Raw genomic sequence first — 13,433 nt, 5'->3', positions numbered from 1 at the left:
CATTTGGTTTTTCCGGTTTGAACATTTCAAAATTAAAGTCACAACAGACATAAAAATTATTTCGAACAGCACTCCAGAACAAACTGAAATAATTATTATTGTGGAAGTTTCCTTTCCAAAATTTTCGCTTTCTTGCCTTTTTTTGCTTTACGTTTTGCAAATTGTGATTGGTCCTCCACCTCAGGATCCTGAACTCTGAGCAGCAACAATCCATGTGCAATATGCTTGTTAACAAAACACTGACATAATGAATATAACCATACAAATCTGTAAAAATGTGTCAAAGAACAGGCTTGTGTTTGTGCACAGTCCCCATTGGGAGGCGCCAAACATGTGATTTCCATTTAGAAACACACGTAAGTGGAGGACACCCGCACTTCCGGTGAAATTCAAAATAAAATGTCTTGTGGTGTAGTTCGGAGCTGCGACTTGTCGGCGGCCCCCACACAACCCCCACCCTCCACCCTCCACCCTCCACCCCCCACCCCAAAGCTGACGAGGGCTGGTGACTCTCGTGTGATCTGGGCCTCTCGGAAGGAAGCGTAAACACAACTTGTCGCAACACTTCCTCTTAGTAAGGTCTATTAACGAGTTCATTTGTCTGCCGTCATCAACGATCAACCCACAACAAACAGCCAACAAGACTTCAAGGCGGAGAGCTAAGAACAGAGACGGGATCAACACCTCCACGGTAAGGACACCCAGTTTGGAGGATACTACTTGGTCATTGTTAAATTATGGCTGCAAAGACGTGAAACGATTAAGCTTCGATGCTATTATAAAGTTTAAAACATTAAACAGGTGCGCTAACCTACCATTAGCCACCTTGTTAGACTCCACCACGCTCATTAAGATGAAAGGTGAGCCTTTAGCCGGTCACCTGAGTTAGCTAACTATCGATGACATATCAGGAAAAGTTCATTATATGATCACTGTAGTTGAAATCCTGTTGTACCTCACTGTTATGTTTGTAACACTGAGCTTTATCGAGCTAACGCTTGCTACTTTGACTAGCACCCGTCAACTGCTAATTGCTCTGCTGCTGTTAATAACGTCGACACTTCGCCTTGTTTACACGATGATAATAGTTTCAGTTTATCGATAATCCATGTAACCGAAAGACTTCCAGATTGGGTTTATCAGCAGCTGTTATCTCTCCAACACCTCCAGCCTTGACAGGTGGAGCTGCAGTCTTTAGGGAAAGAGAATAGCCACCTGATGTGTTCACTCATCGAGCGACATAAAACAGCAAGTAGAAACTTGTTGTCAGAGATCTCGGTTTGACAGAGTACATTTGTTAAGTCAGTGAATGTGCACACACCGTTGCTGTGCTGGGGCTTATTGGAGCTGCAGGTCACATGCTACCCTGTAATCCACAGATAAGCCCTGTGTGGTCGTTTTATAGTTGGAGGTTGTGCTGTTTAGCTGTAAGGTATTCAGAGGATTTCACCACCCTTTCAGCTTTTGCTCAACACATCTGAGGCTTCATTACAGCCTCTGGTCATTAAACTTGTGATTTGCTTCTTCATTAGCGAGACAGTCAACTTTAAAGTCTTGTAGTTATACTGTTATAGATCAAACTCTGTACAGCTCAACATTTCTGCATTGATCATAAGATCAGCATGGGGCTAGCAGATGTGTGTTTTATATATTCTTTTCTTTCCCCATTTTTGTCACATGACAGCCTCTCACACTTGTGTTAAACTGACACTGAACTGATACAAGCCTGCCATTATAGTGACTTTAACACTACCATGTCAAGTGTTAAACATAGAACTACAAGTGAAAGTCAATTTTGTGTCATTTCTTCCAATCAAATTTTTCATCTTCTAGAGTTCCTGACTGATTTCCAAGACTGTGGCGTGTGCTCAGATCCTTCAGCAACATGGGGGAACTCTTCAGGAGCGAAGAGATGACACTAGCTCAGCTCTTCCTCCAGTCAGAAGCTGCCTACTGTTGTGTTAGCGAACTAGGAGAGATCGGGATGGTGCAGTTTCGCGATGTAAGTCAGCTTCTTCCCCATCCTGTTTCCCTATGAATCCTGATACATTCCTCTTTTTGTTTTTTTTCCACTTGCCTGTTGCACTGCCTTCATATGGTGATACCCACAGCTGAAAGGCTCAGTCATCACTGTTATATCTTGGGCCGGTTGAAAACAAACAAATCAGTGAAACTATGGAGAAAGTGCATACCTTTTACATCATGTTGATCATGTGCTCACTCATGACCCCTCATTCCATGTATGAGGACATTGATTCCCGAGGGGCCCAGAGGGAACCTTTGTGTTAAAGTATTGGATGGGCTGTTGCAGAGTAGGTCTGTGCATCAACAGTGGTATCCTATTCATTTGACCAAATAAACTGACATCCTCTATGAGTTTGAAACAATGTATTCTTTTTTTTATTAAATTTTTAAGAGTTTTTGAGAAAAATATCAATGAAAGGTTTGTAAATGGACTGCTGGGCATTTCATTATTGATGTCAAAACAGGTCAGGTTGCTTATGTGGTTTGGCAACAAATGAGTGTACAAATGGTGCTGATGCATAGTTTTTTTCCTTTAAAGTCACGTTTCGGTAATCATGACAGTTCATGTCGTGTTGTTTGACACCTAGTTGTGTCCTTTTTCTTTGTATTACTACTTGCAGCTAAATCCTGATGTGAACGTGTTCCAGCGGAAGTTTGTCAATGAGGTACGACGATGTGAAGAGATGGATCGCAAACTGAGTAAGTGAGCTCAGATGTAGCTTGCCACAGCTGCTTCTACCTTTTTATAGGAGTTTAAGAAGGAAATGCTGCAAATTTCCACAATGCTGCAACTCACATTTCTGAATCCATAGCAACCCCAGTTTATTTAATATCTGTCTTGTGATTAAGAGCATAACCCTAATCCATCAGAAGGATGGGCCTATACTTTTTTTTTTTTTGAATCTAGCATATAACAACCAAATGCACACCTGATTCCTTCTTAATAACTTGTTACAGGGTTTGTGGAGAAGGAAATAAAGAAGGCAAACATCCCAATAGTTGACACAGGGGAAAATCCTGAAGTCCCCTTCCCAAGGGACATGATCGACTTGGAGGTGACTGCTTTCTCTCCCTCTTTCTGTCTGAAAATTAAACATTGAGCTCTCTGATCCCCTCCCTCCTCCGGCTGACCTCTTGTACATCTCTCCACAGGCTACATTTGAGAAGCTTGAGAATGAGCTGAAGGAAATAAACACCAACCAAGAAGCTCTAAAAAAGAACTTCCTTGAACTGACTGAGCTTAAGCACATTCTACGCCGTACGCAACAGTTTTTTGATGAGGTCAGCTTCATGGCACATGTACAACCTGAAAACCAGTCTCATATGCCCAAATAACATTTTGGTGGCCTGAAAGCGAGAGAGAGAGAGAGAGAGAGAGAGAGAGAGACTTTTCCTTCTGTAGGTAGCTGCTCAGGTGTTTACAGCGTTGCACTGGTGTAATACAGATTGTGTTTGAGGTACCTGTTCAGATTTCAAACACACACACACACACACACACACACACACACAAATGAACACTTATTGTGCTGTGATTTGGCAAAGGGTGTGTGGACTTATGATCAGTTATGGTTGCTCACATGACCAGATCAGAATCAGAAATACTTTAATAATTCCCAGCAGTTACAGGCACACCAGAATAGAAATATTAATAGGAATATGTACAAACTTAAGAGTTATGATATAGATAGATATATAGAAGGAAAAAAGGGAAGTTCACACACTACTTAATTTGCTAGGTAGTTCTGCGTGTGCTGTTTATTTACCAGACCAAACTTCTCTGTCTTTCCACCTTTGCCCAACATCAGTTCAACTTCACTGCACTCACAAGCATTAAGTGACCTTTTACAATGCTATGAGCATTGATGGAGGTGAATCATTTAGCCAAACATGTAGCTGTTAAGACATTAACTGATGAAGTTCACTGTCAGTGCTTCAAGCTAACTCTGGCCCTGCTTCTATATAATTCTTTTCAAAGAATTGCTTAACATTCTTGTAAATCAAATGTTCAAGAGGTTTTGTACTTTTGCACTGTTCACAAGTGTATTTGTGTGCTGTCTGAATATTTCATTAACTGTCTCCCATCCAGATGGAAGACCCCAGTTTACTTGAGGAATCTGCCGCCCAATATGACCCCAATGATGTCATCAGAGGGGCTCCTCTCAGACTTGGGTGAGGATTAAGCTTTTTTTGGAGATTTCAGTTCTGTGCACTTCAGGCACTTCTGTGTCTGAAACTCTAATGTAGAAACTAGCCAATTGTCTTCCACACACCAGCTCAGGCTGCCAAGCTTAAATAAGCAACAAAGGTCACTGCAAATCCATTCAGCACTCAATTCAGAAATGCAATCCCTACTGGGTTTCACTATCATGCTGATCAGCTTTCCGTAATTGCATGAAAATAGTCTCTGATTCACACATTTTAAAATGTTTTATGTCAAATATCTGTACATCATTGTCACACTTTTCTGCTACATCTCCTCATCAATGTAATAAAACCCCTTAAAGTTTTAAAATATGTTTCAAATTTGATTTGTAAAGATTTTGTCCATGTTAATGTGGGTAATTTGTAACACCAGTGCTGAAATGTCTCCATTCATTATAGATTTGTGGCTGGAGTCATTGGGAGAGAACGTATCCCCACATTTGAGAGGATGTTGTGGAGAGTTTGCAGAGGAAATGTGTTTCTGAGGCAGGCAGAAATTGAAGATCCTCTGGAGGACCCGACTACTGTCAGTACCTGCAAATAAACAAAATGTTTCGGTGTATGTAACTTTGGGAAGATGCAGTGTTCTCCTAACCGTGTGATGTTTCTACAGAGCGACCAAGTGCACAAGTCTGTCTTCATCATCTTCTTCCAGGGAGACCAGCTGAAGAATAGAGTGAAGAAGATCTGTGAGGGGTAAGCGACTCGGCAACATTTCTGCAATCCATCAAGTGTGTTTGGGGAATAACAGAGTATAATTATTCTTCATGATCTGTCCTCAGGTTCAGAGCGACTTTGTACCCGTGTCCAGAAACACCTCAGGAGAGGAAAGAGATGTTAGCAGGAGTGAATGCCCGCATTGAGGACCTTCAAATGGTAAAACTATCTATGGGTAGTTCTCTCTTTTGTTACTTTTTGCTTTTCTCTCGTCAGCAAGATTTTATTCAACGGAAAGTGCCGATAGGGGAAATGTTTTAAGACAAGAAAACAGGAACACATCTGCTTTCACAATTTCATCTCAGCCCGATAGTCATAAGTTCAAAGTAAATACATTTTTTTTGTCTGTACATTTGTAGAAAACCTTATGTGGACCACAGAAGTAAAAAGCTGTTTTTAAAAGATAAATGTTAGAGAAGAGTTACGAGAACTAATCTGACTTCATAGTGCACTTTAAATCTGACAATGGTGTGGAGATAAATTCTGCTCTGTTCATATGGCAAAATAATGGCTCCCTAAGCTCTTGCTGCTATCAATCAACATGTCTGTGGTCCAGCTCTAATTTGATATTTATAAAACGGGATCTTCTCCGACATGCACTATCGTGTCATGGGAACTCCACCAAGTATTGCCTGTGGTGTTGAATTCCTTCTCATTTGTTGCACTCACTGCATCCTGGGATACATCTCTCATGTTGCTTTTCTCAGTTAACAAGTTGTGTCAGTTTTCTTCAAGTGTGACTTTTTCGAATACTGCATCAGTCATAGCTTGTTTGAGACAGGTGCTCAATGCTTGCCTGTTGTATATATCAGGAAATGTGTTAGTGAATGCAACATTATGCTTGTTGCTGAGTGGGCAGTAAATGAATGACTGAGCAGTGTGGATGATGAGGAATCTCAAGCTATTTGGCAGCTCTCAGCTATGTGTGGGCCACCAAGCCCTTTGACAGCAGGCAAGACTTCGCCTGTAGGCAGAGTTTAAATATCCAGCCATTTGCTGATCATGGGATTTGGCCTTGGCCTTATTGCAAAACCTCCTGGAGTACAGACCCTGTTTCTTTTAAATATACACTGAGCAACCACAACATGTGAGTTACAGCTCACTAATCATGTCAGCCAATGCCAACCATTTCTATGAATTTCAAGAAAAATTGTGCCTCAATGTTGTCATTTTTAGTTTTCTTGTAAGTGGTATTATTATCTGGCTGTTGGAGGTATTCCTTACCGCTGGGACTAACCCCTGGCAGGAAAATCTGAATCAAATAGGGATATGATTATAAGTAGTGTGAACACATCATGTAGTACTGGTCTACTCTTATCTTCCCCAAAAGGTGCTGAACCAGACTGAGGATCACAGGCAGAGGGTCCTGCAGGCTGCAGCCAAGACAGTCAGAGTGTGGTTCATCAAGGTGAGGAAGATGAAGGCGATCTACCACACCCTCAACCTCTGCAACATTGATGTCACTCAGAAGTGTCTGATCGCTGAGGTGTGGTGTCCCATCTCTGACATGGATTCCATCCAGTTTGCCCTGCGCAGGGGGACGGTGAGTAGCCCAGGAGCAGGAATTTCATTTTTATTGGAAGCTGTTTAACAATTTTTTTTTCTTATTCTATGGAAGCAGCCACACAAAGCCCCATTCTTTTGTACTTGTATACCTGGTCATAGGTATACAAGGTATAGAATGTAGCAGAACCAGTCTGAAACCAACAAGTCTCAATTGTGTCAATACAAACAGGTTTTTCAGCAAGCAGGATACAATAATTTTGTGCAACAAAATATAGCCACTACAAGTTAAGGTTTATTTATTTACAAGTCAAGACGAGAGCAAACACAACTGCTTAAAAAACAAACAAACAAACAAAAAAAAAAACCAAACAAACAAAAAAAAACCCTCAGATAAATGAATAAATAATTTCCACTCACAAAGAGCAAATTATTTTTTATGAGTGGGCAGCAGCAATGAGCTTACTGCATTATATCTGAAATGTAGTGAAGGAGAACGTGTAATCACATGTTCTGTACTACAGGAAAAGAGTGGCTCCACAGTGCCTTCCATCCTCAACAGGATGCAGACCAAGCAGACACCACCTACCTACAACAAGACAAACAAGTTCACCTCAGGCTTTCAAAACATTGTGGATGCCTATGGAATTGGCAGCTACCGTGAGATTAACCCTGGTAAGCATGTATAACGTCTTTCTCTGTTCATTCTAATGTCTCTGTCTTCACTCAGATCCCTCATATGAATCTTTTGTTTATCACTAAGTCTGTCTCCCCACCGTTCTAGCAACGAAATACAGCTACTCCTCGCATCATCCGCTATCACCTTGTTGCCATGTTTCAAATGTGAAACTCATTTATCACTTGCCACGCCACCTTCTGATGTGATGCATGCCTCCCTGCCTTCTTGTCTCCAGCACCATACACCATCATCACCTTCCCTTTCCTTTTTGCGGTCATGTTCGGTGACCTGGGCCATGGGGTGCTCATGACTTGTGCTGCCCTTTACCTTGTGTTGAGAGAGAGCAGGCTGATGGCTCAGAAGAACGATAATGAGGTATGGATCCCATCATTGCCATCTCATCAGTCCCACACCTTCCTCACAGGTGACAAGCCAGGTCCTGATTTGTTAGACCTGGCGAATCTTTTTAAAAATCTTTTTAATATCCGTTTATTCTCTCAGATGTGCATGGCCAGCTTTTTTTGTTTTTACACATGTTTTCTGATTTCTGGCAGATGTTCAGCATGGTGTTTGCGGGGCGCTATATCATCCTGCTGATGGGAATCTTCTCAATCTACACGGGCATCATTTACAACGACTGCTTCTCCAAGTCCCTCAACGTGTTTGGCTCTGGCTGGAGCGTCAGGCCCATGTTTGACTCCCGTGTAGGAGGCAACTGGACGTGAGTGTCACTGTTCGTATTAAATGCTGGTGCTTTAACACAGTGCCTGCTCTAGGTGTGGAGTAATACATCAGAGAAGTGATGTGTTATTGTCTCTTTAGGTCTGAAACACTTGACGGCAACAGAGTTTTGCAGTTGGACCCAGCAATAGATGGCGTCTTTAAAGGGCCATACCCCATTGGCATTGACCCGGTGAATACATTTCTTTGTTGATTCATTCATTCTGCTCTTTTCAAATGATTGTATATTAGTTGAACATGAGTTAATGTTCTTTGCTCAAATCTAAAAATGCTAATGCTAAAGTAAACTAACTATTTTATATATACATACAAATTAATCACATTGTCTCCCAGATATGGAACATTGCAACCAACAAGCTGACATTCCTGAACTCCTTCAAGATGAAGATGTCAGTCGTCCTGGGGGTCATCCACATGCTTTTTGGAGTCACACTCAGTCTTTTCAACCACTTGTGAGATATTCTTTCCCATTTTATACTTTGTCCTACTTTTTCATGCCTCTTTGAAAGTTTGTAAAATTTGCTGTTTCTGGTTCTCTTTAGGTATTTCCAGAAGCCATTGAATATCTACTTGGGCTTTATCCCAGAGATTGTCTTCATGGCCAGTTTGTTTGGCTACCTGGTCATTCTGGTCTTCTATAAGTGGGTTGCATATGATGCCCAAACCTCCAGAGATGCTCCCAGTCTCCTCATCGCCTTTATCAACATGTTTCTCTTCAACTACAATGACCCCAGTAACAGAGCTCTCTACAGTGGACAGGTCTGATACCACTGTTTGTTCCCTCCGTCCATGTGTCCTTAAATTAACTATAGGAATACTATAATAATAATTGGCCTTTTTTTTGTTTGTTTGTTTTTATCTTCTGAATGTGTAGATGGTTATACAATCACTCTTGGTGGTCATCGCCTTGGCATGTGTTCCCTGTATGTTAATAGTGAAAACTCTGGTTCTACGGAGACAGTACTTGTGGCGGAAACATTTGGTAAGATACTCCAGACCTGGAGTCACTGCTGGTCTATGGAACTCTATGGAACATTATTTTCATACCATCATAGACACATAAATTGATAAACAATCCCTTTCTTTTTATTTATTTTCATTCTTTGTGCGACAGGGAACACAGAACTTTGGAGGAATAAGGGTGGGAAACGGACCCACTGAGGACGAGGCTGAAATCATCCAGCATGACCAGTTGTCGCAGCACTCAGAGGAAGAACACGAGGTAATACAAGAGACACATCCTCACCGAGCAATGGTGTCTTCTTGACGTTGCTTGCTCCATCTTACCTGTAAAGGTGCAGTAACAGTGAGCTGGCGGACATATGGGTTATACGACCCACTCATAAGTTTAATAATTCAGCTACTTGGGCACAGTTGGAAAGAGGGAACAGATAACTCATGTTTCCACTTCTACTGTGACAACAAAGAACATCAATAATTCATCTGGTTTGGATAACGAGTTTAACAAGCTCCAATGTGTGTCAAGTTTTTAGTTATTCAACCCTTAACCATTATGCTTATTTATTACAAATTTAGGTTAATTGGTGCAGTTTAATTTATGTTCTTATGTACACACTTTTCAAGTTCTGTTTGTTCTATCCACCTTTGTGTACAGTTTTGTAGGTATGAACGTAATCTCAGGGTTGTTGAGCTTTACTACTACCATGAAACAGATGATATGGTTTTGTAATTTGATCCTAAACTATACTAATACAAGCTGTCATTTTCTAATGTTGCATTCCCCTTGAGTTTCATTACTTTCTTTACCAATGTGTGTCTGTTTGTCTGTCTGTCTATTTGTGTGCGTGTGTGCTGTCAATAACCAAGCCTTGCCTTTTGTCACCTGCTCTCAAGGCCCACGAGGAGGAAGAGGTAGGACAGGAGCTCATGCCGCACTTCCACCTCTCCCCACTTCCTGTCAAAGTGCATGTCTCTTCTGTGCTTCTTTGGTCCCTCTTGCTTCTGTCGTCTGTATATGCTGCCAACTACAGCCTGCTGCTCTTAGCCGTGTCTGTGTTAGTTGGTGTGTGGTCAGGAATTTCTTGTTGAAAACATGGGTTGCAGGAATACCTCAAGCAGTGGTGGTGCCAATAGGCTGGTGCTCCCTCACAGTCTCTGTGATGCGCATGAGGCATCACCAAGACAAAGGCTGATACTGCTGGCTCACAGGGTCCTAAGACGATGGTGCTTCTTTTAATTTGCTAGGGGTGCTGGTGATCTACAGTGGAAATTGGCTTTCCTGTCACTCCTCTTAATAATTATGCACACACAATGGACCTTGGGACCTGTTACTAACATGTGGTGCTTTTGGAATTTTATTTTGACGTGAATGTCTTGATGTGGTGTGCCTGTCCCACAGTTTAACTTTGCGGATGTGGCAGTGCACCAGGCTATCCACACCATCGAGTACTGCCTGGGCTGCATCTCAAACACTGCTTCCTATCTCAGGCTTTGGGCCCTCAGTCTGGCTCATGCTCGTAAGTGATGTCCTTTTATCCTCATCGTTTGTAAATTACAGCAGTAATGCAAGCATTTATGAGGACGCATGAACTCTAATCACCAGTCACTATACTCCCAAGGCAACCTCTAACTCTGTGCCCTTTTTTATTTTTATTTTTTTGTCCCTTTCACAGAACTGTCTGAGGTGCTGTGGTCCATGGTGATGCACATTGGCCTTTCTAGCCGCAGCTTCATCCTTCTGTCTATAGTCTTTTTCTTCTTTTCTGTTCTCACGGTTGCCATTCTCCTTATTATGGAGGGCCTTTCTGCCTTCCTGCATGCACTGCGACTGCACTGGTAAGCTGAGCCTTGCATTTGTTTGTTGAATTTGTTTTGTATGTCTGTATATATACACTGCATTTACTTTAGTTTTTCCTCTTTCGTTATTGTTTGGAAGATGCTGTGATCTGATACTTACCTGTGGTAACGTCTGGTTAATCCTGATGTTAATTAAATAACATTCTAACTAAACCTCTACAGTGAAATGACTGCAGAGCTATAGCTCCACCTGCAGGTTATAGAGAAATTAAAGTCTACTGCTTCTGAGTGAAGCACTCCTGGGTGTACGGAGAGATGTGCAGATGAAAGGTGACGTCTTCTGTCTGGCTGAGTTGATACAATTGATCATGGTTTCGGCTCATTTCTATCAACTTTGAAATTGAAGCCAAATTATTGATTATAGTGTTATAAAACCTTCATCTTCCAACCATTAGTGGCACTGCTAGTTGGGATCAGCCATTAGAGTCAGTAAATTGTGATTTCTTTTTTTTTTTTTTCCCCCTCCGCCCCATTGACTTTTCTGGCTTTTGACCTGAAACATGCCTGGCCCTCATCAGTATTGTGTCTTGCATTTACACTGGTGTGCAGAGCAGTGAAACTCATTGGAACAGCACAGATCAGCCTCTTATGGTCTCCCTCATTATTGTCTTTGCTGAATGTTGTCCTGGTTTTATAAGCCACTGGCACATTTACAGAGCATGTCCTACAATCGTCCTTTATACAGGAATGCTGAGTGGCTCAGCCTTTTACTCAACAGCCTTCAAGGACGGTCTGGGGCAAGTCAGAGCACAGGGAAGCTTACTATATGTCCCAGTGTCATAATATTTTGTTGCCTGTAATTCTTGATGTGTTTGTCGAAGAAGTGACCACCCGCTGTGATCATTGGTCATGTGTCATTGGTTTGTGCAACTGAAACCACAAACTCATGAGGAGAACATTTACTGATTAAATGTTCTATCTTACAGCATATGCATTAATTTAGCTACAACAGTAATAAGATGCTGGTTAATATTTTTAAAGTATCTCTATAAAACAAATATTGCACATAAAGATAGGACGGAATATATTGGGATACTGTTTGACTTCATTCTTGCACCATCTGGGCATGTTTGTGCAGGAAGTGCAGGAAGTTGTGTACAGTACAGACAGACTTCTGGAATGGCAGGTATTTGTGGGTCCTCAGTTAAAAGGTCACCCAGTAGGCCTTTTTAAAAATAGAGCCTGATCATTTTCCAAAGAGAAGGGGATTAGGTAACCGACCCCCGGGAGCAGAGACACATCAGAGACGTGAGCGGGTGCAGGTGACCGCAGACTGTGGAATGAAGAGCAGAGTTCATCGGCCACTCTGCTCTGCTTATCACCACCACGTGCCCGAATCGGTTTTAGTGTAACTGGCTCTCCTGAGTAATTGTAATTGTAATTTAATTGGATCTTTATTTTCTTTTACAGGGTGGAGTTCCAAAACAAATTTTACTCAGGCCAGGGCTTCAAGTTCCTCCCCTTCACCTTTGAAAGCATTTTAGATGGGAAGCCTGAAGACTGAGCTCTGGCATCTCCTCTTCCATTATTGTACTGAGAATCTTTGTGAGTTGAGTATTGAATGTTTTTTTTTTTTTTTCTCTTTTCTCTCTCTTAGTAATGCAGTTTCCATCCTGTTAGCAAAGCTTCATGAGATTACAGGCCGGGCTCAGTTTGTTTCAAACTTTCCACTATTCTCAGAATCAGTCTCTAAATCTGGAAAATTCACTCAGAAATTACACAATTATTATTAATTCATTCCACACAACAATAGCTGTGATTTCTTTTTCTTGTCTCAGTGAAGTCATTTTGTTTTACCTGTGTTTTAGTTAGTTTAATATTATTTATGCATAAAAAAATCTCTATGAAATCTTGCTTTTTTTTTATTTTTTTTCTTTTATTTTTTTTCTTTTTGGGGGTGTTGCAATACAGACTATTATCAATGAAGCAATGCCACTGACAGAGGCCCATTATACAGAAAGTCATTTCCACATTGCTGGATCTGGATTGTCTCTTTTTCTTATGCCTCAATAACAATCAACATCTTATGCAAAGACCTGTGTTTGCTTACACCCGTTTTACACAAGCAGACACCTTCTTATTAAACAATAATTATTACTGACCTCACGTGGAGCTATAAGGGTCTAAAGGGAATACAGTTGAACCTCCATTGGGCCGTCAGTCAGTTCTCTGAAAATGAAGATAACCTGACTGATCTCGCGTCTTGCTCTGATGTTGCTAAAGATGCCCTTTGTGTTATGATTAATTTTCTGGGAATCTGTAGGTGGATGTTCGATAACAAGTGAACACGCCAAGATGATTTGACACAGTATTTTTATTTTGTTTTGTTGTTGTTGTTGTTGTGTTTTTTTTTTTTTTCCTTCTTTTGATTTAACTGTTTCAGATGTTTTCTAACACTTAGAAGGAAGTCAGAGCATCATCCGGCAGATTTGTTGAAATAGAACTAATTCTTCAGAAATATGTTGAGCACTTGCAATTAATTTGCATCTCTTTGTCAATAAAGTGGAAAGAGGTGGTTTAAGTTGTTTGTTTGGTTTGGATATTTCAGCAAAATGTTTTTAAATATCAAAACTAGAAGCACTCACATTATTTCATCAGCTATAAAATTTAATAAACTGCAGCTTCAAGCAATTAAAAATTTAAAGCTGATTGGGAAAAAGTTTTCATTTGCAAAATTAAAATCAAAAAAATAGACAAAAGGGTTTATTGTAGCATTTCTAAACCAAAGTGGTTACAGTATCTAAATTTA

The 13,433-nt window shown here is 40.9% G+C and overlaps 1 protein-coding gene across 2 annotated transcripts; it reads left to right on the top strand.

Moving 5' to 3' along the window:
- The first annotated feature begins 473 nt into the window (after nt 1-473).
- On the top strand, nt 474-13,199 carry atp6v0a1a (ATPase H+ transporting V0 subunit a1a). Of its 2 annotated transcripts, XM_029508596.1 has the most exons (22): nt 474-691; nt 1,834-2,002; nt 2,646-2,724; nt 2,983-3,080; nt 3,178-3,306; nt 4,112-4,194; nt 4,627-4,753; nt 4,841-4,923; nt 5,010-5,103; nt 6,275-6,487; nt 6,972-7,122; nt 7,362-7,501; nt 7,681-7,847; nt 7,949-8,039; nt 8,201-8,319; nt 8,410-8,626; nt 8,742-8,849; nt 8,982-9,089; nt 9,695-9,739; nt 10,227-10,344; nt 10,501-10,663; nt 12,095-13,199. In XM_029508596.1, the coding sequence occupies exons 2-22, from the start codon at nt 1,886-1,888 to the stop codon at nt 12,186-12,188; spliced, it is 2,544 nt and encodes an 847-aa protein (XP_029364456.1). In that variant the 5' UTR covers nt 474-691; nt 1,834-1,885; the 3' UTR covers nt 12,189-13,199. The 2 variants fall into 2 exon arrangements, with proteins under 2 accessions (XP_029364456.1, XP_029364457.1); XM_029508597.1 differs by lacking the exon at nt 9,695-9,739.
- Nucleotides 13,200-13,433: the final 234 nt, after the last annotated feature.

Source organism: Echeneis naucrates, chromosome 8, assembly GCF_900963305.1.
Source record: "Echeneis naucrates chromosome 8, fEcheNa1.1, whole genome shotgun sequence".
Classification (NCBI taxonomy): domain Eukaryota; kingdom Metazoa; phylum Chordata; class Actinopteri; order Carangiformes; family Echeneidae; genus Echeneis; species Echeneis naucrates.
Note: the sequence above shows the minus strand (reverse complement) of the source record. Positions and strands in the feature narration are given on the sequence as shown.

Coding starts and splice junctions, on each gene's coding strand:
- atp6v0a1a (XM_029508596.1), top strand. CDS start 1,886: ATGGGGGAACTCTTCAGGAGCGAAGAGATGACACTAGCTCAGCTCTTC. Junction 2,725..2,982: donor AGAGATGGATCGCAAACTGA/GTAAGTGAGCTC, acceptor AACTTGTTACAG/GGTTTGTGGAGAAGGAAATA. Junction 7,123..7,361: donor CTACCGTGAGATTAACCCTG/GTAAGCATGTAT, acceptor TCTTGTCTCCAG/CACCATACACCATCATCACC.